Raw genomic sequence first — 23,113 nt, 5'->3', positions numbered from 1 at the left:
GACTTCAATCTGGTTTTACTGTTTTTATCAGCCTACATTTCGACAAATGCCTTGCTACCTTTTATATTTTCAACATCAACCCTATATCTCTTCAGCAGTCAATTGCCTTTTCTTAGCTTTACATTATCTGTTTAGCCACTGAAGTGAATTATAGCATATTCATTGTGAACAATGTGTATCATCTTTATAATTTATTTTGAAAAGACATCAATTGGTTAGAAAAAATATATCTGTATTCATTTCTTGCATTGTACAAAGCCGAGGGCAGCACATACAAGATTTCATTAGCACTGTGTTACAGGGTTATGAGAGATTTTAATGACTGTGGTCATTTATTCATAAAAAAATCCACAATATCTGATTAATATAGATTCAATAGCAAAATGTGCCTTGCTGTTTTATTCCGAAAAGAGTATTTCCCATGCCTTTAGTCTATTTATAGAGGTATTAGGAAAGGTTTAACATTTAATGAATACTTTATATTTTAAAAGGTAATTAAATAAGAGGTGAGTTTATAACATATTGTAATATTACAGAGGCTGTTTTGGTAGTCTGCATGGTCTCTTTATGCATATACTTAACATCAGTATTCCTGCTGTAAGACTTTGAACATGTCCAAAAGTCCTTGCAAGGGGAAGCATCACACCCTGACTTGGAGCATAGGACAGAACCATACATTTTTGCCCAGGCAGGACTCAGACAGACCCAGATGTGTCATCACCGCCAGCATGCACACTTGGGACTGGAGTTATCACAGCATGCTGGGGGCTGGATGCTGGTGTGCATAAAGCCCCACATCAGTGGAACTGCAAACAACACAAGATTTGGTAAGCTCTCCACAGGCTGGAGCCTCTTAAATCGTGACTGGAAGTCCCTGCAAGGAGACACTTTCACACACAGATGCTTATGCGCAATTTTAGAATCACCAGTTGAGATCAGTGGCTTTTGCCACACTAAGGGTCAGATGGCCACAAGCCCTGCTGGCTTTCAAACTGGAGTAACTATGAATTGCATTTAAGGAGTTCCCCTGGCAAATTCTGCCCATCTACAACAGAACTCATGGCAAAGTAAGAACCATAATGAAGTTTTTGAGCTGAGGCATCTACTTTGTCCTTTGTTTACTGCTTATATACATAAATGAAGTATTGGAATCAAACACTTACAACAATAAATAGTAAAGCATGTGGGAGGTTTCTGTGGTGAGATCCTTTCAACTTAGAAATATATTATTGAATATTGGGCACTTATTTTTGATAATGATGGAAATGGGCTTTAAAAGAATTTCCAGAGTTTGGAACATTTGAAAGAAGCCAGCTCAGATTAGTAGACTTTTAAACTTCTTACAGCAAGTGAAAACCACTTGCTTCAACACCCCTCCAATTATTTAAATTATATCAGCAGTAAACATAAAAGAAGCAAACCCTAAATTCTCATGAGTTGCAAGATTCCAGCTAGGTACTTTAATTCACATGAAGCGAAATACCTACCTAGGTCTGCATAGTTAGACTTGCAAAACTGCTTGCGTCCACAGAAGTACAGCTCAAAATCAGGTTCATTTGACCTGCGTAAAGTGTATCCATTTTCAAGAGCAGCGAAGGCGTCACAAGTATAGCGGTAGGTGATGAAACCATAGCTGTCTCTGCCATTGAAAAATACAGTTGTGAACACAAGCTGAAAAGAGTTAACACACATTAGTGTAACCCCTTCCTGAAAGCAAGAACTTGCCGGAGACCCAGCAGTGGAAATGCCAGAAGTACTGCATCCATTTATCAGCATGATTGTCCTGTCATGCAGCTAAATACTTATTTCTGGGACAGGAAATCTCAACTAGTAAGATTAATAAATAAAGATGAAAGAAAATAACTAAGGTTTTGAACTCAGCATGTCATCTGTCACAGGACTTATACTGGTAACTCCCATACCAGTAATCCTACTGCCGTAATTTTTTACATATGGCAGCTCTCAAAAAAGAAGTAATCTGAAAAGTTCCTACCCATCATCCCGCAAATTTACTGTGCACTCCTCAATTTCACCAAAAACTTCAAACCGGTCCCTCAGTTCTGTTCGGGTTGTGTCAGGTCTGATTTTACCCAGATAAATCACACGACGTTCTTCCTGTTGATAAAGAGCAACCAGGAAGGCATATTTTTAACAAATGTGTAATAGAGATGAACCTATACATACATGCATGCAAATACACACACAGATGTGCAGAGGATGCATAATTATAGAAACAGTCTCTTGTGGAAGACCTACTACATTTTGCAAGTAAGTGAAATAGTTCTCTCCTGGAAAGCATCTAAGGTATTTAAATGACACTACATTGTCAGGTGGTGTGCTCCTGGAAGGGTTCACTGATTGCTGCTACTGTTTGTATCCTACTTGTATCCTGTTTGTATCCTATGCCTTCTTACCAATTCGCTTCCACGACTACAAACTCTTCCAAACTAGGATCTCCCTTTCTCTTGCCATGTATACAACACTGTGCAAAACTCATCTTAGTTGCAACGTAGCATAAAGTAACACAAAAATTGCATAAGAGTACCACAGACACAACAAAATATATTACATGCATAACATTATAAGCTAATATGACTCAATCGCTGATTCATCCTGCAATCCTGTTCCACCATAATCCATACCTTAAAATAGAGGGAAAACTGTTTGAGGTTGTCATACTTTAACCCCAGGCAACAACTAAATACCAAGCAGACCTTAACTCATTCCCTGCTACCCGGTGGGATGGGGAAGAAAATCAGAAAATGGTAAAATGCCTGTGTTAAGATCAGCTTAATAATTGAAACAAAGTAAGATATAATAATAAAAATTACTATTATAATTATAATAATTGCAATTAAAAGAGGAAAGAGAGGAATAAAACCCAAGAGAAACAAGTGCTACACACTACAATTGCTCAGCACCCGCTGACTGATACCCAGCCCATCCCCGAGCAGTGATCTGCCTCTCCCAGCCAACTCCCTCTGGTTTATATACTGGGCATGATGCCACATGGTATGGAATATCCCTTTGGCCAGGTCAGGTCAGCTGCCCTGGCCATCCTCCCTCCAAGTATCTTGTGCACCTGCTCCCTGGCAGACTATGGGAAATGGGAAAGTCCTTCATTTAGAGTAAGCACTACTTAGCAACAATTGAAACGTCAATGTCTTATCAACATTATGCTCACACTAAATCCAAAACACAGTCCTGTACCAGCTTTTAAAAAGAAAATTAACTCTATTTCAGCTGAAACCAGGACTGGGTCCAAAAGATGACTTATATTAAAATAAATATTTCTGGGAGAATGACAGGACAGTAAAATATATCCTGCAGTTACCATTGCCTTTTGGTTTATTCAGAATAAAAACCACCTGACTGAAGTCCCTAGGCTAGGGTGTCTTCTGCATGTTCTCTCAACACCTGGAACAAAGCATCAGATACTTTTATAACAATCAAGTCATGATCATATTCTTCTTTCCTTAGTGGAAATGTTTAGCAGAATGAGGGAAGGATTAGGAAACCCTGTAAGAGTCACTTCATGAATTTTAGGATAAACACTTTTCTGAGGGTACAGCCACTCAGTGAGATGCAAGAAAAGAAAAAGGAAAAAGATCTTTAAAACACTGACCTTAAGATAATCAGGGCAAAGAAGCCCCAGCTATACATGGCTTGGGCACTCAGCCTTCCTGTCTCCGATTGCCTCTGGCCTGGCACTACTGGCCCCACTGCTCATCCTTTACACACCCACACAGCAGTCCCATAAATCCAACCACCACCACATTCTCAGCTGGTGTAAATCTGTCTGTCAGTGGAGCAATGTCAGTTTAAACCATCAGCTTTGGCACCTGAGACTTGTGCAGAATTTAGGTGCCGAATGCCGAAGGAGCTACACTGACTGCTGAGAATTCATGACTATCGTAACCTGGAGGTGCCTAAAGGCTAATGGCACCTCAACTGTGCAATGCAAAAGGCACTAGGGACCTAAATATAGACTTGCATTCCTGCTCAGAAACATTCTAGCCTGAAGAGACAGGTAGTTTATAGTGTTACAATTCAGATATAGCACGAAATGTATCTTTTCCATGTGTCCCCACAGAGGCATAAACACTAGTCATTCTTGGACCATGGACAATACAATTGAGATCAGACCAAAACACATGCAAATCCAGAAATTTAATTGATGTTGCTTCTTTACTTGTTTGAGTATTCATTTGCAATAAAGAGACCATCAGAACTCTTAGTTAGGGGTGCTGAAAACCTTGGCTGCCTGTTCTCAGGAGAGCACTTTGCTCCCAGGAACTATTTAATGCAAAATAAATAAACAATTCCTGCAGCAGGAAGACAACACTAAAATATCTGTCTCCCAACAGAAACTCCTTCTTACTAGCACATTCAGTAAACTGTTTCTGCTGACTCTTTTCCTGGCCTCACAAATCTCAGGGGCTCAGATCCAGTTAATCTACGCTCCTGAGAAATGAAATTTCAGAGCTACAGAAAACAGAGATACAGGAATCAAACATTCCTGTCCAAAAGCCCTACCCACTAAGGAATGGCACAAGAATTACCTGTGTCTCTTACAGCTCCTTGGTCAGCCCAGTGGAGTCCTTAGTTGCTCTACCAAAGTATGTATAAGCTCTCCTTAATCAGTGGGATCAGGTAAGGATCTAATTTAGATACTTGAAACTACTGCCTCTTTTGATTATGTAAGGAACCAAGGTGAGTGCCTTGGTAGTCCTCTGTAACAATGCTGGGATAGACACTTCCATTTTTAAATGTTACACATTTTTAAATGTCCCAAAATGCAGGGTCCAAAAGCTGCCCTTATCCTCTGCCACAGCAGTGCAGTTTGGAGAAGCTAGCATGGCTAAAAGAAGGACTTGTGCTCATGGGTTGCCATACATTTAGGGCACGAGGGTACTTTCCAGACAGCTGCTGCTTTTTATCTCTGCCTCTGCTGTGGCCCAGTCCAGAGCCCTGACCTTCATGACAGAGGAATTTGGGTAGGGCTTTTGTGAGCCAGGGACTGTAGAGTGCAATCAACAGAAATCTGCATTTCTTCAATTTTCCCCATTCTAATTCTGCTTACTTTCACTGTGGTTGAGTGTCATAAACTTCAAAACCAGGAAAATCTGCATATGCACAGTAATTACTTTTTCAGACTGTTTTACCAAATCAAGGATTTAACCGCACTGAAACACTTGATAAGAAACAATTCCATTGATACTTGCTATTGAACCTAAATGACTGACCAGATGGAGCAGAACATAACACAGCAGACTGTCTAATATACTTTAGCTGAGATAATACATCTCAACTGAAAAAAACATAATGTTTCACTCACTGACATGGAGATTGTTATATTACAGTGTGATGGAAATATCTATTGCATGCTCCTCCATAAGCCTGTCTGCATGCCTGTGCGATTCTTCCTTCTTCTCTCCCTCTAATAACCTTTATATCTCTAATATCCCTTTAAGACAACTGTAATAAACCAAAACTGAACAATTAAAAAAAAAGCCTGTTAAAGTACCGTTAAGGGAGTAAGTTAAACCTGCAAAATTAAGGAAATTCAAATTTAAAGCTGAAATGCACCATATGTCTGCCAGTGTGCACGTATGAGGAGATGGGTTCAAGCCTTTTTCTTAAGCAGAGTGCCATGATGGAATAAGATACCAGAGAACACAGGATTCATACAGCATTGTCTTTGCCTTGGTTAACTTTGGCTTATTTAAAACAACTATGAAGAATGTATTAATATTCACAGAGACTCCTTCCTTTTATTCCCATTAATAATAAGAGCTATAGAAGCTTAACAAGATTACAACACACCTCTAAATGTTAAAGACCTTTTTTTGATAGTAAATTACATGTGTAAGTCTATATGTGCATATTAAGTAAGCTGTTTACTGCACTTGTTAGAGGATATGATAGATGACTTGGAAACCTAGAGAACAGCACAGAAAAGCTTTTGTTTTCAATTTCATATGGGCAGAGGGAACCTGCAGGAAACTCCAGAAGGGACTTGTTCATATTTCCCTCACAAAAGTGCATGTGATTTAGTTTGCATCATAAGCTTTAAGTGTGGCTCATTGCTCGGCCAGGTGAAAAAAAAAAAAAAAAAAAAAGAATAGTCCAGTCAACTCCCTGAGGCCTAACATGTCTGTCTTCTTTCATAAACTTGCTCTTTCTTCACTGCAGTAAAAACATTTGAATAGGAAGAAGTGGGAAAAAACCTCAGACTGATAAGCAGTATTTTATGCCTCAAATGAAAATACTAAATCATTGGAATACCAAAATATGAGAAAACACGACCAGGATATATCTTACTCATCTAAGGGTCAATAAAGGGACCACTCATCCTTTAAAACATTGACTGAGGCTAAGGATCTTCTTGTCTTGCAAAGGATTCCTCCAAAACTTTATTTTCTTTGTGCTTCCTTATTCCTAAGTCTTTATTTCATACAGAACTAAACAAAGACCTTTAGATGTACTAGTTTTCACTTGGGTTTTTGGCTTCCTCCCCCAGCAGTTGTTTGCTTTGCCTGCCCATAGTGCTGCTGTTCCCATTTTCCCTACCACTTTTTGTCTGCATATCTGTGGTGCATACCTAGTTCTCCAAGAGCTAGGTAATGCTTTATGCGAAGCTGAGAGAAGAAATCCAGGAGCATTTTAAAGCTGGGTTCTGCTATGGGCTGGTAAAGGCTCTACTCCTCGCTCCAGCACAGGTAGCTGGCTGGGTGCACCCCATGCTTGTGCTGCTTTCTGTGCCAAATGACTTCCAGTAGAAAGCTCTTTTATCCTTAGAGCTGAAGGCTAAATACCATTTTGAAAATGCAATGGGATTGGTTGGACAGAGTTGTAAAAACAGAAATGCTATGGGTGGAAAAAAGCCGTTAAAGCTTAAGCTTCTGGTGTAATAATAATGAGAAAAAATTCTTTAGATTAAGTAAAGACAAATTAGTATGGCCTGTGAGTAAGTACGAATGGCAAAAGTAAAAATCACAAAAACTAGGAAAAAAAGAAAGAACGAGTTTATCACGTGCTGCTGTGTGAGTAACCGAGGGCTGAACAGTTCAGACATGCTCCACGGTGACTGCTGGAAAAATAATGATGAACCAGTAAACCTCAAAATTTAGGTAATCCATTTGATACATTTTCAGAAGGATATACAGAAAAATTAGAGTACCTGGAATCTAGGCCATCAAGACAAGCAACAACAAAAAAATCCAAACTAAATGTAAAACATACATTGAATCCTTCGTAAGTGGAAATGCACTCCATTATACGCTGACTCTGGTTTTAGATTTTAGAGAAGGCAAGCACTCATTTATGAAACCACCTTTCTCCTGCCTTCCTGTTTTAGAGCAATTTATTTTCTTTGAAACCATGTGTTTCTTTCCACTGCAGTGGCTTCACAGCGCATTTATCTTCTTATGTCTGTAAGCTCTCCGGGACTGAGACTCCTGATACTTGTCTCATGGAGGCTGTCAGCATTTAAAAATGAAAAGTAGTAATGTTCATTGTAATTTTATATTTGAGTATAACCTGGTTTTGTTATTCCTCCTGGCAGTAGCCAGTGCACACAGTAAATGAGCTGCATGAAGGACGTGACTGTAAGAAAGTATCATGGCAAGAGTGGCAAAGCAGCAGAGAGCCACAACACCAAGCTGTTCATCAGACAGCTTAACCTCCTAGCTCTGGTGCACCACATTGAGGAGAAAGCACCAACTAGTGACTCCAGAACTGGAATGTGCTACTTCTGGTGCCATGCTTTGAAAAGCATTTGCCACACAGTCTAATGAACTGGTGGAGTAAAAGCCCACTCAACTCAGAAATTTCCTGGGCTGTATCAGAAGAAAAAAGGGTCCTCAGACCTCCTGGCAAATCACTGATCTGCCTTGGGGTGGGGGTTGGATCCCAGTTTCTACAAAGCACTAAGTATACTGTCCTGTCCTGAAGTGCTCCTCAAGTTTCACAGTACGTGTCTCGCTAGGATCTGGATAGCATTACATTGTTGAGCAAGTCTTGGTGGTGGACCATTCTTATCCAGTGAGGATCCATTAAAAAAAAGAAATTGGGACCCAGTGCAATAAAATAAATCAAGATCAGACTAAACTATGCTAACATTTTCCCAGTAAGGAAAGGAATCACAATCAAAACTATAAATGGATGAATGAATGAATGAATGACAAAAATATTTTTCTTACTCTCCAAATACTTTGTGGGGTCAGCCCTTATTTTTCAAGCACACCTGTTCAAAATTAAGACCTCAATCCAAAAAAGACCTTGAATCTCCAGTAACTGGAGAGGTGAAAAGAAGGAAAGGAAGAGGAGAAGAACATCACAGTAGCTTTTGGAGTCAAATCACCTGTATATAGCTGTAAGCCTAGATAGGAATTGAGGGTTCTATACAGGAAAATACTATCCCAGGCTTCTAGCTCTTAATCTTCTCCAGCGAAGGTGGTGTGTGCAAGACTGAAGGGGCAGCCACTTAAACATGCCTGCACCACACAGCATGAGCACAGGCTTCTAAAACAAGCCTCCTCAGCATTCTGTCAATATGTCTTCACATCTGCCAAAATACAAGCTGCCTGCACAATCAGAGGGCATTGCTTCACATACGGTTTTGACAGATTAAAATATGTTAAAATATGATTTTTTCTCATTTTTTTTCCTACGTTTCCCATGCCTGTTGTCCCACAGAGACTAATTTTAGATATTGCTTCCACAATACTGGATGATTTTCGGCTCTGTTATAACTTCTGTTCCCTTTCTACTGTGCATCCTTTCCTCAACTAACTCTTGAGATCTCAGTGCAGTGCTTCTCATGAAGAAAAGTCACCTGCCCCAGGTAACAACTGAGGCATTAGTACTGCCCAATCTTTGGGCCACTCTTCTAACAGTATCTGGAGGTATGTGGCCATAAATCAGTTCTGGCAGCACGAGAATGGGCTAGAAAGAAAATAAAAAATTCCCCAATACAGAGAGCAAAGAAACCTAAATTTATGGGACGATAGAAAGAGCTCAAGGAAAGAGAGAGAAGACATTCGTGTGGCTGAACGATAAATGAGTTGAGTCCCTCAAGAATGAAAAGAGTAACACAAAAGAGACCCACAAACCAAAAGGTGTAAGAAAAAGAGCAGAGAGGGCTAGAAATAATACAAATTTTATCACTGAATTCATGAGAATGGAGATGTCCTTTCTCTGCCGTCTCCTAATCCTCAACAATTATCACAGGGTATAAAATAGCACAATTCAATACAGATTTTTAAAGTGCTGGTAGACTTTGGATAAAGGAGTTAATAGGATTTAATCTACATTTCCTCTGGAATTCACACAGATGACTGGATTTTAGATTTTTTGCCATGTTCTGTTTATTGATATTTATTTTTAGTTTTGATTTATTTATGTTTATTAATAAATAATTCCATTAATTAAGACAATTATAATGAAAATGCTCACTTTAGAAAGAAAATAAATTCAGCCTTGGTTTTGAATTGTCTAGAATTTTTAATGCAGGAAGTATGATGCAGCATATCTGGAGCTTTTTAAGTTTCTTTTTTTTTTTCCTTTTCTCTTGATTAGCTACTTGCCAAATATTTGTTTGTTTTAAACTAAATCAAATTTTCTACCTCCTCAGCAGGATTCATGTTTATTTATATGGGTAAGGTACAGTAATTGAGAAGTAGCAAGATACACCCATGACAGAGGTCTACTTGAATCTCTAATTTGTTTTAGGTCTAAGAGAGAACAGCCAGTGTAAGTTATGATTGCTGGAACGCAGTGTTCATCTCTAAGCAGATGGAAGCCAGATATTTTAAAACTAACTGCAACAATTGACTTAAATATGGCCCTGTCTGAAGCCAAACAAAATCATTCCATTGCTTTCACTGCGTTTCAGAGCAGCACAGCAGAGCATGTTATGGCTCTAAATCTTGCACTTTGCAAAATATACCCATCGCCCACACTTTGTAGATAGGGCACCTGAAACAGAGAAAAGTTAAATGATTTGCTGAAGCTCACTAAGAACAACAGCAGCAGAGACAAAAATCAGACCATAAAGTTGTCTGTTCACTCCCAGAACTTCTCATTGCTGTAGAGTATGCCAGTCTGTCAATCTCTACACATTCCCGGTTCTGTAGGTGCATTAGGAGAAATGCTGCCAAGTGTGTGACAAATCACCTTTTGCAACAAAGTCCACTAATGGCACTGGGAAAAAATCCTATTAATTTTGGTGACCTCTGGACACAGCACTAATGAAAAACCTGGGAATGAAGATGAAGTGTCCTGGTCTGTACCAGTTCATGCAAGAGCCAGAGCACAGTCAGAACAGCAGTGAAGGTGCGACCGAATGGAAAGAGCAGGACACAGAAAATCAAAACGTTAAGATGAGCCACCAAATAGGCTTAGCAGCTACAAGAGGAGTCCAGATTTACAGCAGCTCCCAGTCTAATGCATCAAAATGCAGTTGCTGATGGGGAACTCAAAAGAGAAAAAAGCCAACTGTCCATTTAACAGCCATTCTTCCTTCTGTCCTATTGCTACAACAGTCCAGAGAGTTGGTTATCCCCACACGGGTTATTTCCTTCGCCTCAAGTATTTCAGCTGTTTCGTAAAGAACACTGATGAACAAAATAATTATACAATACATGTTTGTATTGAGAGGGCCAGTGTTAAGTGACATTTTTAAATTGCATCATGTCTTCAGACTATTTTGCTAAACATAACTTAAAAATTAACCAAATCATAGACAATAAAAAAATTATAATTCAAGTCATGTCTTTGGATCCCAGTTTTGAGTTCTGTTGTCTGCATCCTCTCTACAGACAATTACAGCCACTCTGAGAGTCCAGCAATTGGTGTATCAGCTGACTCCTTATATTGCACATGTCTGGTAGCTGATACGCAGTATAAATGGCAGGTTCACTGATAGATCTGTGTAAGAAATAGACTAGTTCTCTTCTACTAGTGTATTGCCTGGGATGATCCCTTTTTCTAGTAAGCTCTCTGTATCCATTCCCTGTGAAAAACTCAGAGAGTTTCAATTTATAGAACCTGAAAAAATTACTAGAGTGACACCAAACCAGAAATTATTACGAAAACATATATTTGCTTAAAATGAGAAATACTAAGAAATACACATAAGAAAATTTTTGGATTTTTATATTAAAAAAAGAAAATAAAGTAAATTCTAGCATTAGAATCTATGAAAAGAAACAGAAATCTATTTCAAAACAAAAGTTATCATCACAGTGCTTACAATTGCTTTCTGCCGCTGTCTCTCCCTTTGCTTGGCCCTTTCAGATTCCCGTTTTTCATACTCTTTGCGGTATTCTTCCCTCTTCAGCTTTTCATGCTGATATTCCTCATAGCTGTCATACCTAGGAAACATAACTTAAGTCATTAAATCAAGCATCCGCATTTGTGAATGTAAAATTAAAAATACAGTTTCTCAAATGCTTCACTATCCCAGGCAATTAGAGACAGAACAGCAGGAAATGGCCTCAAACCACACCAGAGGAGGTTCCGGTCGGACACCAGGAAGAATTTCTCCACTGAAAGGGGGTTTGGCATTGAAATGGGCTGCCCAGGGAAGTGGTGGAGTCACCATCCCTGAAGTGTTCAAATGAGTGGACGTGCTGTGATTTAGCTGACATGGTGGTGCTCAGCCAAAGGTTGGACTCAATGATCTCAGAGGTCTTTTCCATCCTTAATGATTCTATGATTCTACAATTATCTCCTAAGGTACAACTGCAAAACAAACCAAATGCAGGCCAAAGGCACTACCTGGGTCTGCGACTGTACGGTGATCTGGACCGCGATCTTCCACGTAAGGGAGAACTTCTGTGCGCTTGGTGTCTACAGTGGCTGGACTCATAATAGCAACAAGATCTGCAGGAAGAAACACATTCACCTCTAATTTCATTTGAGTCTACTGACACCATTTTCTACCTCTTCCCTGAACTTACAATTTCTTCTAAGCTACCAGTGGGATTTTCCAGTGACAGTCTGCGATCTCCTAGTCAACTAAGGGGCCTCAAGTGATTTCCCCTCTCTTGGCCCTTCTGTAATGTTCCTTATTGAGGCTAACACAGAGCAGCCAGCCAGCCACTGTCAACTTCATCTGATAGAGGTTGTGGCTAGATTGGCACCAGGCTGCTCACAGATAATGGGAAAGGTTAGTTGTGTACATCTCTCACCAATTGCTCTGCCTCTGACCTGACTGCCTCCACTCAGCAAGTGCAAACCTGGCAAGTTTAAAGGATATTGGAAACAAGTGTTTCTGTAGCAAACCCGTAACCTTCAGAGTTAATCAGCTCAGGAGCAAATGAAGGAATTGCACTGGATTAAGTTATTTCTTGCTTTTTTCTTTTCTTTCCTGTAAGTTTCTTTATGTTTTTGCTGTTCTCTTTATTAACTATAATGATCAAAATGAATTTGCTGTACCGTACCTTGAAGAGGATCTACTACAGGGCGACCTTGATCTCGATCGGGAATATGGAGAACGGGAACAAGACCTGCGTTGAGGAAAGGACCTTGATCTAGAGCGTGTCCTTTGGGATCTTTGAGAAAATAAGGATTTGGGTGGAGACACTGAATCTCTGCACGGAGAGTTAAAAGAAGAGCAAGAAGGTGATACATCAAATAATGAATAGGCTTGTGTCCCATCCCAAGGGTAGCATAGTTTATCACTTTCATCTTCACTGTCATCAAACAGACCATCCATTGCTAGTCCTGAATTTATAAACATAGGTAGTTTGGAGAATTGTTCATTACTGTAATCACTGTCCCTTAGTTCTCTGGTCTTATCTGCTTCTTCATCAAAAACAGCTTGGCTGGGGTGACCAAAATGCTTATTCAGTTCAGCCCGAATTTCCTGGTCTTGGAGCTGTTTTCTGTTATTACCATGGGATCCCTGCTTATTTGTCTGTAAAGTCTCTTTCTTGAAATACTGGTCTTGTTCTAAAGAAGAACAAATCTGACACTGCCACCCAGGTGAAGAATCCTTAAATTCTAGTTGTCTGGAGTCCTGAAGTTCCTGGGATATTTTAATGTGTATTTCCGATTTTGAATTCACAGATTGACAGTAGTCATGGTCACCAAACAGCCGCAAACTGGGCCGTTTTGTCTTTCTCTCCTCATGTCCACTGGACAGTACTGTAGTCTTGTTAAGCTGTGCGTACAGCTCAGACTGTTCTGAACCCTTCTTGATTGGGTTATTTCCTTGAGAACTGGAAGACTCACTATAGCGGGGCTTTTTTGAAGGTGGTACAACAGTCTTGCATGATGACTTCGGTTTAGGTGAAGTCCTAAAAGGATTATCTTGGTTAGCTTTATGAGGAGGGGTCGTAGGTGGAGTTAGGCCTACAGGGATAAAGGAGGAACAGAATGTTTTTAAGCACATACAATGTTTATAAAGGTGGCTCATACGCTTCTTAAAATAGGTACAAAGCAAGACCCATTCTATGTCACTTCAACATTATTAATACTGAGAACAAAACTACCAAAGGTCTGGTAACAACAATAGCAACAATACTAATGCATTGCCATTAATCTTCAGCATAATTTCTGCCCCTCCCCTTCCTCCACGAATCCACCCCTCTCTCTGTAGATTTTGATAGAAAAGATCAAGAGATAAAACCCAAAAGAGGTTTTTGTTAAATATAGAATAGATTTTGATGTACAAATGAAACGTTAAAAGACTGGCACCATCAAAAACATAAAGAACCTAGCAGACAAGAACCAGGATAAAAGCAAGGCCAAGAGAAATAAACGAGTGCTACCAAAGGACGCAGAACTTAAATGCAAGGAAATACAGCCACCCTACAACTCAATGGCAATGACTCTGCCTCCGGAGTTCATTAACTTAGAAAACTATTGCTAATGTATGTATAATTCATTCTTTAAGCATAACCAATACATTTTGCCTGAAATGTGGTTCTGCAGCTGAAATCCAAATGAACAATAGGACAATAACAACTGTAATGAAGCACTGTATTTAGAACTAAACTTTGGTGAGAGTCAAAATGCAACAGGTCAAAATGAAACATTCGATGACTAAATATACTGCTAACTAACAGGATTATCTACATAACTGTAATAGATTATATCACTGTGATGAGACAAAATTGCTGGAAGGACTACAGCATGTTCCAGTAAAGCCTGGGAACTGAAGCAGCATCTTCCCACTATTTTTATAAGGGTAGAATATAACTTCCAATACTTTCTAAAGATATCATAGAATTTCTTCAGACTTTACAGAAGGATAACCCCAGACATTAGTGTAGAGTAACAGCAAACATCAGACACTGTTCAGGAAATAATTTCTCTTCAGGAAGGTACTTAGTATGTCATGTTTGAAAAAATTGCTCCTGTCCAATTGACACTAATATAATTTAGTAATACATGCTTAAAATTTAACAAATTAGATGGAGATTAGGGAGCTCTCCAAGATAATCCAGACCATCCTTAAGCAATCCAGAGGCTCATGCTTTCCAAGAATACTTCTAGCCCAAGCAATGAGTTTTCCATTAGTTCCTTAACAAGAATGGAAAGAGGGGGCAGACAGAGTTATAAGAAATGTGTGTTTCAAACATGGCTACAGGGCTCTGTTTTTTTATTTTTACACATGCAACAGAGCTCAGCAGATCAATGCAAATGGAACATGTTTTATAGTGTTTTGCTGTAAAGAAGGAAAAGCATCCATCATTGCACAGTGCTCCCTAAGGAGCATAAATGGAGACTGGGAGTACCACTGCATTATCTGCAATGAATTTCTTCCAGAAAATAAGAAGATAGGAGTACCAGGGCATGAGTACTTGATGTGAGAGAGATGCTTGATTTTGTCTGAATGTTTGGAAAAAGTGGTTACAAGCTACCCATGGCTATGTGAAGACTTTGCATAATGCCACAAAATTCAAGGAAAACTGAGGCAAAGATTATGACACCTAAAACTCTAATTACCTCAAATTTGAATTTAATACTAAAAAAAAAATTGTGCAGTCATCACTGTTAAACTATTTCCTGCGAGTCCTCAATATTTTTCTTTCTTCTTCCCAAAACTTCACTTGAGACAGCAGTATGTATTTCATACTTTAAGCACCTCCTCACTGACAAATATTTATGACTAACAAATTAATTTCTGCTAAAATGAAGATTCAAAAATCTGCAGTAATAACTTCCAAGTTAAAACTTCAGGCTCAAATTGAACAAATAATGCTATAAGCAACTTTCTAGAAAAAAAGTTTAGAACTGACACTTTTACTTGTGAAATTATACATCCCTTGAGAAATTTTGGGTGTAGTTACCAGATTTTTGGATGTAGTTTTAAAGAAAGAATGAAGCAAAAATACAACCACTCCACCATGAATGTGCATATTTAAGAATTTCAGTCAAAGAAACCCCAGAGATAATCCAATTTTCAAAATAAAATATTGTTTCAAATTCCACTTCTTTAGAACTTGGTCTGGCAGGAAGCAAGCAAAACACAGAGTATAACAATTTCCAGAAACCTGACAAGGAATCCAACAATCTTCAGAAAAGGGGCGAAAGAAAACCGTACCAAAAAAACCCTCACAAAAGTACAGACTGAGCTAAATTTACTGGCACTTCACTTGCTGGCAGAACAGGGCTGGGACAGCCTAAGAAAGGGCTTCCTCGTGGCATTCTGGCTTTTTTCCTGGTTTTCAGCAGAAGCAGGAAGTGCACAGGCAAGTAGGAACAGATAAGTTGGAAAATGTTCATTAACTTTTGAACAATCCTACACCGGGGGATGGAGGAGGGAGTGAAGTTTTGAATTCATGTCACCTCTACAGTGTCCACCCTCCAGAGTGTCCCATGACCAATCTCCAAACCGTGAATTCTGAGAAAACCAGTTGGCTGCACACTTGTTCATCTTCACTCTAATCCCTGGTAATCTTCACCGAGGGCCATGATCCCACATCAATGGCATTACAATATTCTATAACCATTGGATTATTTCACATGCACCGATTTCTCCCCAATGTGTACATTTAAGCATTGAAAGTACAAGGTATATTCTGTACTCTCTCTTGAACTTAGCAGGTTTTGACAGATTTATGGAAGGACAGATGGCCATTACAGGCTGAAGGCTGACAAGAGGCAGTTCAGAGCATTGTTAACACACTTGCACAAACTCTCAGCAGTGCAGCGCTGTGCAGAATGTAATTCAGACTATAGCTTTTTTATTGCTGCCTATTTTCTTTTGTCAAAAGAGCCTGCTGTGCACAGCAACAAATGGCTGCCATTACCCAGAATGTAATGGGTGTCAGACAAATCACGTAACACAAACAATCAAGAGTATGTAGGTCATATTTCAACAGAGCACAACCTTAGCAATATTTATGATTACTGCATTGAAATGTGCTCTATAATAAACAAGTACCTCTACATCACTCACACTTATGTACTTCTGCACAGCAAATCTGTTAGAAGTGGTACATACTCTACAATCATCCTCCTTAAACAGTCTTTTTTCTTTTTAAAGTAAAAGGCAAGTATTTTTTCATGACATGCTATAAAACCATTTTCTTTGTAGGGACTTTTCCTTAATTGAATAGCTTTGGTAAATGGTACGTTTGCACTTTGCCTTCCTCTGTCTATATACTCCAAGCTCACTTGGTGATCTTGTACTAGAAAACAGCATACATCAAATTGCCAGCACTGCTGCCAAAGCAGCACCATCCTCCTTGTGTCTGTGCAACAAAAGGTGTTTCCATGTGTGCCAGCTCTGCCACCTTGGCCAAGCAACTACTTCCCAGAAAATCTCTGGGAGAGTGAAACTACTTTCGATACATTCTAAAACTCCACTATAAAAGAACCCTTAGTGCCACTCATTTAGCTCAGCTAGGTTGATAAGCAGAACTTAGAAGAGTGCCTTTGCATTAAAAGTGACATCTGGACTTCTTAGGACTGATTTGCAATGCTGTTTTACATAGACACAGATACTTCTAAATCTCTACAGTAACTTAGCATTCAAATGTTTGATGATGTTTGCTGTGCTTTGAGGGGGCTGATAATTAGTGTCTTCTGGGGAATGCAGCCCAGGAACCTTTCTACATGTGCACTGGGCTTTTGAGAGGCATTGAAAATGAGTTCTTTCATACCTTTTAAGTTTGAAAATGGATTGTCAAGGCCACATTATTTAAGGCCACTTTAAACACTGACCACAAGCTAACAGCTCAATTCAGTAGAAGAAGAGCATTTGTATGGTGTGAGAGTGAAGAAGCTAGAAAAATATAATACAATTAAATATTCATCATATAATAAAGAACTACATGCTTGTTGAGTATTCAGTTTAATCCTGTTGTTAGTGCTGGAGAGAATAAACACAGATGCCTGAAAACATCAAATGATTCACTAGGTTTTACTCCCTCGGGACAACTCTCTACATCTCACATCTCATTTTATCAGAAATCACTCTGAGGCCAAAGAAATTCTCAGATAACATATTTTTAAGTATTTGTTCTGAAAAATAAGAGGTAACACAAATCTAGAGGTGGGCAAATAGCAGGGTATCAGTATGCCCAAGGATGATCACAAATTCCAAATTGCTATTCAAGCTGATTGTGTACATGCAGCTTTTTCTGCCATCCTTTCAGAGAAATCAAATTTTGCCCCCAAGACTAATGAGAAGTTTTACACTACAATAAATTACAGAGATTTGTGTCAAATGAGAGATTTTTCACCAAGAGGGTGGAAATAGTCTTCTAGTTACCGATTGAGCCTTAAGCATGTAAAACAACTTCATGTACTAAAATGGTGGCTTTGAGTATTTGGGGGTGAATGTTTAAGAAGACCCACAGAACAGAGAGAGACATCAATTAGAAGCCATGCTATATAACATCTGGCATTCAGAAGTTTGTCTAAGACAATCAAAAGTCTAACACAATCACTGAAGAGCCCGTGACTGCCAAGAGAAACACTGCCACCTCCAGAAGGTGAGTCATCCTCCTAGTCCCTGTGCTTGCACAGCCCTTTAGCCCTCCTATCTGACTGGTAACAAAGAGGAAGGAGGTGACACAGAACCATCCCACGTTTCTGGAAGACACGTTTCTGGAAGAGAGGTTCAAGCCCATGGCCTCTTAGCAAGGCACTGGCAATGAAACTGGCTGTGGAAACAAAAGGAGATGAACCTCTTCCAAGCCTCTTACTCAGAATGAGACTCACCCAACAAAGGAATTTCACTCACTACATTATCATCACCTAAGACTCCCTCCAAATCATGACGTTCTGATCCAGTTTTCCTTAGAATTACACTAGAATAATCAGCTTCAAGAGATAGGACTTAAGATAGCAATGGGCTTAGGACACTTATTTAAAGCATATTGAAAGAATTCTTATGAGTGGCATGAAAACACTTCAAAGAATATTTGTTTCTTGTAATTCAACAAATCAGTGTTTTGACAGATTTAGGGAGGAAAAGTTAGGTTCGTGACTACTAACAAATCAGTTGTGAAGCAAGATATAGCATTGGCAAGAGAATGGTTTCAGTTTGACTTTAGATACATGAATCCAAAATGTTTGTGTGACGAAGATTGATGGCTTATGTGGGAAATGCTTTTATTTATTTATTTTTCTAGTCTATAGTTAATTCATCAGTGAGGGAAGCAATGTTGTTTTCAACAGAGAGATCAAGGGAGCTGCTATTTATATTAAAATACTTTGTGCTTCGATAGTGCAAGCAGCACTGTTAATGGTCTTTTCAATTTGGTAGTGAGATCAAGGTAACTCCTATTTAAATTATAATAAATAGTGCTTGCACAGTGCAAGCTGCCCTATATAAGGACAATGAGCAATGTGGTTATCTGGATATAATTTGGAGTTGCCAGGGTCTCACTAAAGAACTTCAAGGTATTATTAATCACTACTGCTACTATTTTTTTCCTTATTTTATTTTTGGTTGTTTTTTAAACTGAAGTGGGTCCCGAATCCGCCGTGATTTACACACATATGCTGTACTCCAGGCTGTTTCTGTTATGTACTTTACTCCCAGCACAAGCAGACTCAGGACACAACAGTACTGTAATACAAATTACTTAAAAAGTGAGACATGCATCTTTTAATAGATTGACATACATACATGGATATAAAAATAAAAACTATGTGCATATGCAGGCATGTGATGTGTATATGCATGCAGCTACCATGTGATCTCCCCAGACCTCTCCACCAGGCATTGTGAAGACCAGAGCAAATGCAACATGAAGTCCAACAGCCATCATTATGTATACTGTTTGGTAACACTGCCCCAGCTCCCTGGCCACACACTCTACCAACTCTTATTCTTCCTGAATATCATTAGTTTACTTCCAGAGGGGGAAAAAAAATAATAGAGTCATAGTACAGCATTCCTGTTTACATATGTGCCCAGTTGTGCTGTTTCACAGCTTCTGATGCTTTTTTTAATGCACCAATTCTCCTGGTTATATTGTCCAAGCAACTACAGAGCTGTTTTGTTTCCTCCTCTGTGCACAGCTGATGGAGCGGAATGAATTTGGTAACACCAAGACCATTCCCATTGCCACTACGGACACAATACTAGAGGACTTTCCAGGGGTCAGACTGACTCCCAATTTCTGTCTAGTCAGCTGATGGGAAAAGCAGGCTGCTGACTTTTTGGCTGGGAGAAAACACTGCTTCCTTCAGTGATTTCAACGGCTGCTTGTACCACTCTGCTGTAGTCACCTCATCTGCCCCTTTCTGTTGGCAGCACTAAGCACTGACTTATCCATGTGCTTGCACCCTTGTGCAGACTTGCACTCCAGTAATGATGGAAGAAGCTTCTCCATGCTTCAGGCCTACTGGCACTGAACAGGATTATCCTCCTGCATACAGTGAATTTTGCCATGTTTATGTTGGTTTTGCAAAATTAAGACGTATAGGAAGAATGTCTCCTTTTGCCATGAGAGGAATGACTAAGACTGCAGGCTTCCAGGACGTGGCAGGGAGAAGTGTTCATGTTTTAATGCTGAACTGATGAAAAGCTTTCTAAAAAAGCGAAATGATGGTTGTAGGAAGGTGAAAGCCCAATGTACCTACCCAAATCCAGTGCTTGTGCCTGCTGCCACTGAATTTAGGAGCACCAAGCTGATTTGCGGTACATCAAGACAATACACCCCTCCCCCTCAATGCTAGAGATCACATAATTTACAATCTACTGTTATCCTGAGAGAAACACATGCCAAGTACATCTCTTATTTTTCAATATTACACAACTGAGAAAGAGAATGGTCTTGGCAATAGCTCAGGTGGAGCTCAATGTGTTCTTTTGTGCTCAGCTCTGAACACTTCAGTAAAACAGAGGCAAAACAGAGTTCAGAGGAAAGCCATAAAACAGATCTGAGTCTGAAGGAATTGACTTCAGCAGAAAGAAGAGCAGACGAATTAAATGAATGATTAAATGGGTTATGTGTGAACTAAACCACTACATGATAAAAAATCCTCCAAATCTTCAAAAGGTACAAATCCAGGGATCAGAAAGGAGGAGGACGATAAAGGGAGGTTGTGTGAAGTGTGTTAATGGAAGAAATAAAGAGAAAGCAGGAATACAAAATGAATACCACTTTTAAAAATTACCTCTAAGCTACGGAACAGTTGTTCAGGGGTAGAGGAGAAAGCTGTTATTTGTGACATATTAATCTAGAATTGACAAAGCACTGAAACATGCAGTCATGTACAGCACTAGACTGGCCTGGAGACAGACTGAATGACATAACTTTTACATCTGTAATATCTATTACACTGTGCTGTGGGGTTTGTCTTTGAAAGATGGTGTTTAGCAGTACACCAATCCGTGGGGAAATGGAGAAGTATAACAGATAAATGGTTTCATTCATATTTTCTCAGAAATTATGCTCTCCTGCGTAGGTTTGGAGCTGTAATTTCAAACATGTTTCTTCTCAGGTGACTGGATAAAAAGTAATGCTAAACTGAACTGAAGTGAATCTACCGGAGACTTCCATGAGTCCTCAGCATATCTGTGGTATATTACAGAGAATAAACACACACACAAGCCATGCTTAAAGGAAGGGCCAACACTCTGCATTTCTCACCTGCAGTTCCAGAGAGTTCCACACTTAAGGTTTGTTCAATAGTCTTGTTCTCAAATGGGGAACCCTTGGGATCACTGGAAGACAGGGCACATTTATAAAAACAAGCTGAAATGGAGTTGCTGTAGCCAAAATCTACTGAACCCCCCTCCCTTTTATAAATGTTTGCACTTTTTAATACTTACTTTGGTGACTCGGGTGTCAATGGAAGTGATAAACTTGTTGGTTTGGCTAAAGGAGAAAAGAAAACAATTATGCAATATTTAAACACTGTAACATATACTGTAAACATTTATTTTTATTTTGGCACTGGAATTCTATGGTAGCCAGTTAGGGCTGAGCTTTGATACATCAATTCCCATTTCAGTATATCTCAGATAAATAAAGAGATTCATCCTGATTCCTTATTACTAGTACCAAAAGGGCACCTAAATTTCAACAATTATCTACATCACCCAAATGACAAGAACCTTTCAGACGAAGAGTGGTACGTGTTAAAAATCAATGAACTCTACAGGATACACTGTGAAAATGTTATTTCTCTTTGTGTTAATTTACACTACAGTTCACGTTTTATTTGGAAACAGGAGCAGCAGAATAACTACAAAGTAACAGAACGTTATGAATATTCAGTTAATTTTACTTCTACAAGACAGAATTTTATATATAGCACTGAGAATAGGTTGCTTCTATGAGGCCAGAGTCCAACCAGTTATAGTCCAAAATTTTGCAAATTATCCTGCAAACTATGACAAACCACGGACATAGTCACAGATGGTTAAAAATGGGGTTGAAGCTCTCAGCACTACAATCCCAATATATGCAAAAAACAAAGCTCTGGCTATAAAAATGCCAGTCTTTGCAGCTTTTACTCATGCAAAATTGTATTTTCCCAGTGCAAGCCAAGAATTAGGATATTATAATACAACTAAGATTCCTTTAAAATTAAAAAATATATTACTTGCAAATTTTACTTATCAGAAGTTAGATTGATGTTTTAAACACAGAGAGCATTGTAGCAAGAACAACAGCAGGGGATCTCTTCTGCAGATTAATTACTTAAGACAAAATGTTCCCCTTGAACACTCCTGCACTGCAGATCTTTTGTCCAGAGTGTCACTACTGCATATTTCATATTCATTACAGGCTTGGAGCTCCCATCAACATTAAGGGATTTTATATGCAAATTGATTACTTTTATATGCTCTAGAGCATTCCTGAAGTAATACTACATTTAAAAAAAATTAACTCAATTCTCAAGAGCTGCATATTGTTTCTTCTCCTCCCCATACAAAAGTTTGAAATGGAAGCTCAGGTGTTCACCTCGGGTTCACCTTCCTCAGAAGTCACTGCTGGAGTAAGGAGATGAACCTCAATGAGTTATTAGTCTGATCCAGCATGGCCACTGATTTGTGCATTAATCCAGGCGAGGTAAAACTGAATATAACCTGACACATCTTTTGTGTAATTTATATACATCTAGGAATATTAATGTTTGCCAGTGGCTACCTAGAAGTAAAACTGGCTTAAAGAAACAGATCTTTCAGTGAGGCTCTGGAATAAAGTTTTATACAAAGGCTTCCTTTTATTTTTTTTTTTTTTTTAGGAAAAAGAATCTGCGTAATCTTAACCAATTTAGTCTAAGGAAGCTGAATGTGTAAGAGCTCTTTACATCTCTAAAAGGTCTCATTCTACCTCTTATTAGTCCCGCAAAATAGTCCCAGATCAGAATATACACAAATTAAATTCTGAAGCACTGAGGCCCAGTGCAAATCTGCCAGAGATGGGCACAGAACCAAGGCATTATCTCACACTCCCATGTCTTAATTTTAGGCAGATATCACTGAGCTCTCCCACTGAGAAGTTCGCATACCAAAACACCCTCAGTTTTCTTATTGCTAGGCAAGAGCTTGACCAAATACTCTTTCTGCAAAGGATTCATCCTCTCATACAGCTATTGATAGTGTAAATATTTAACCAAGACACTATCATTTTCCATGGAGCCTGTTTATTAGAGTTTCAAGGTCTATTGTGGTGTGGTTTTT

At 39.1% G+C, this 23,113-nt stretch overlaps 1 protein-coding gene across 3 annotated transcripts in view; it reads right to left on the bottom strand.

Annotated features, from left to right (window-relative positions):
• PPARGC1A (PPARG coactivator 1 alpha) overlaps positions 1-23,113 on the bottom strand; it is a 368,032-nt gene that overhangs the window by 5,214 nt on the left and 339,705 nt on the right. For all 3 annotated transcript variants that reach the window (XM_085059239.1, XM_085059240.1, XM_085059241.1), the window contains 7 exons: positions 21,254-21,299; positions 21,072-21,145; positions 12,450-13,362; positions 11,785-11,889; positions 11,258-11,378; positions 1,994-2,115; positions 1,488-1,639 (listed from right to left, as the gene is read on the bottom strand). In XM_085059239.1, the coding sequence (XP_084915365.1) occupies positions 1,488-1,639; positions 1,994-2,115; positions 11,258-11,378; positions 11,785-11,889; positions 12,450-13,362; positions 21,072-21,145; positions 21,254-21,299 (1,533 nt within the window). The remainder of the gene's footprint in view (positions 1-1,487; positions 1,640-1,993; positions 2,116-11,257; positions 11,379-11,784; positions 11,890-12,449; positions 13,363-21,071; positions 21,146-21,253; positions 21,300-23,113) is intronic.

The sequence above is a fragment of the Lichenostomus cassidix genome, chromosome 4, assembly GCF_008360975.1.
Source record: "Lichenostomus cassidix isolate B80296 chromosome 4, HeHo_3.0, whole genome shotgun sequence".
NCBI classification, from domain to species: domain Eukaryota; kingdom Metazoa; phylum Chordata; class Aves; order Passeriformes; family Meliphagidae; genus Lichenostomus; species Lichenostomus cassidix.
The sequence above is the reverse complement of the archived record's forward strand: the minus strand, read 5'-3'. Positions and strand labels throughout refer to the sequence as shown.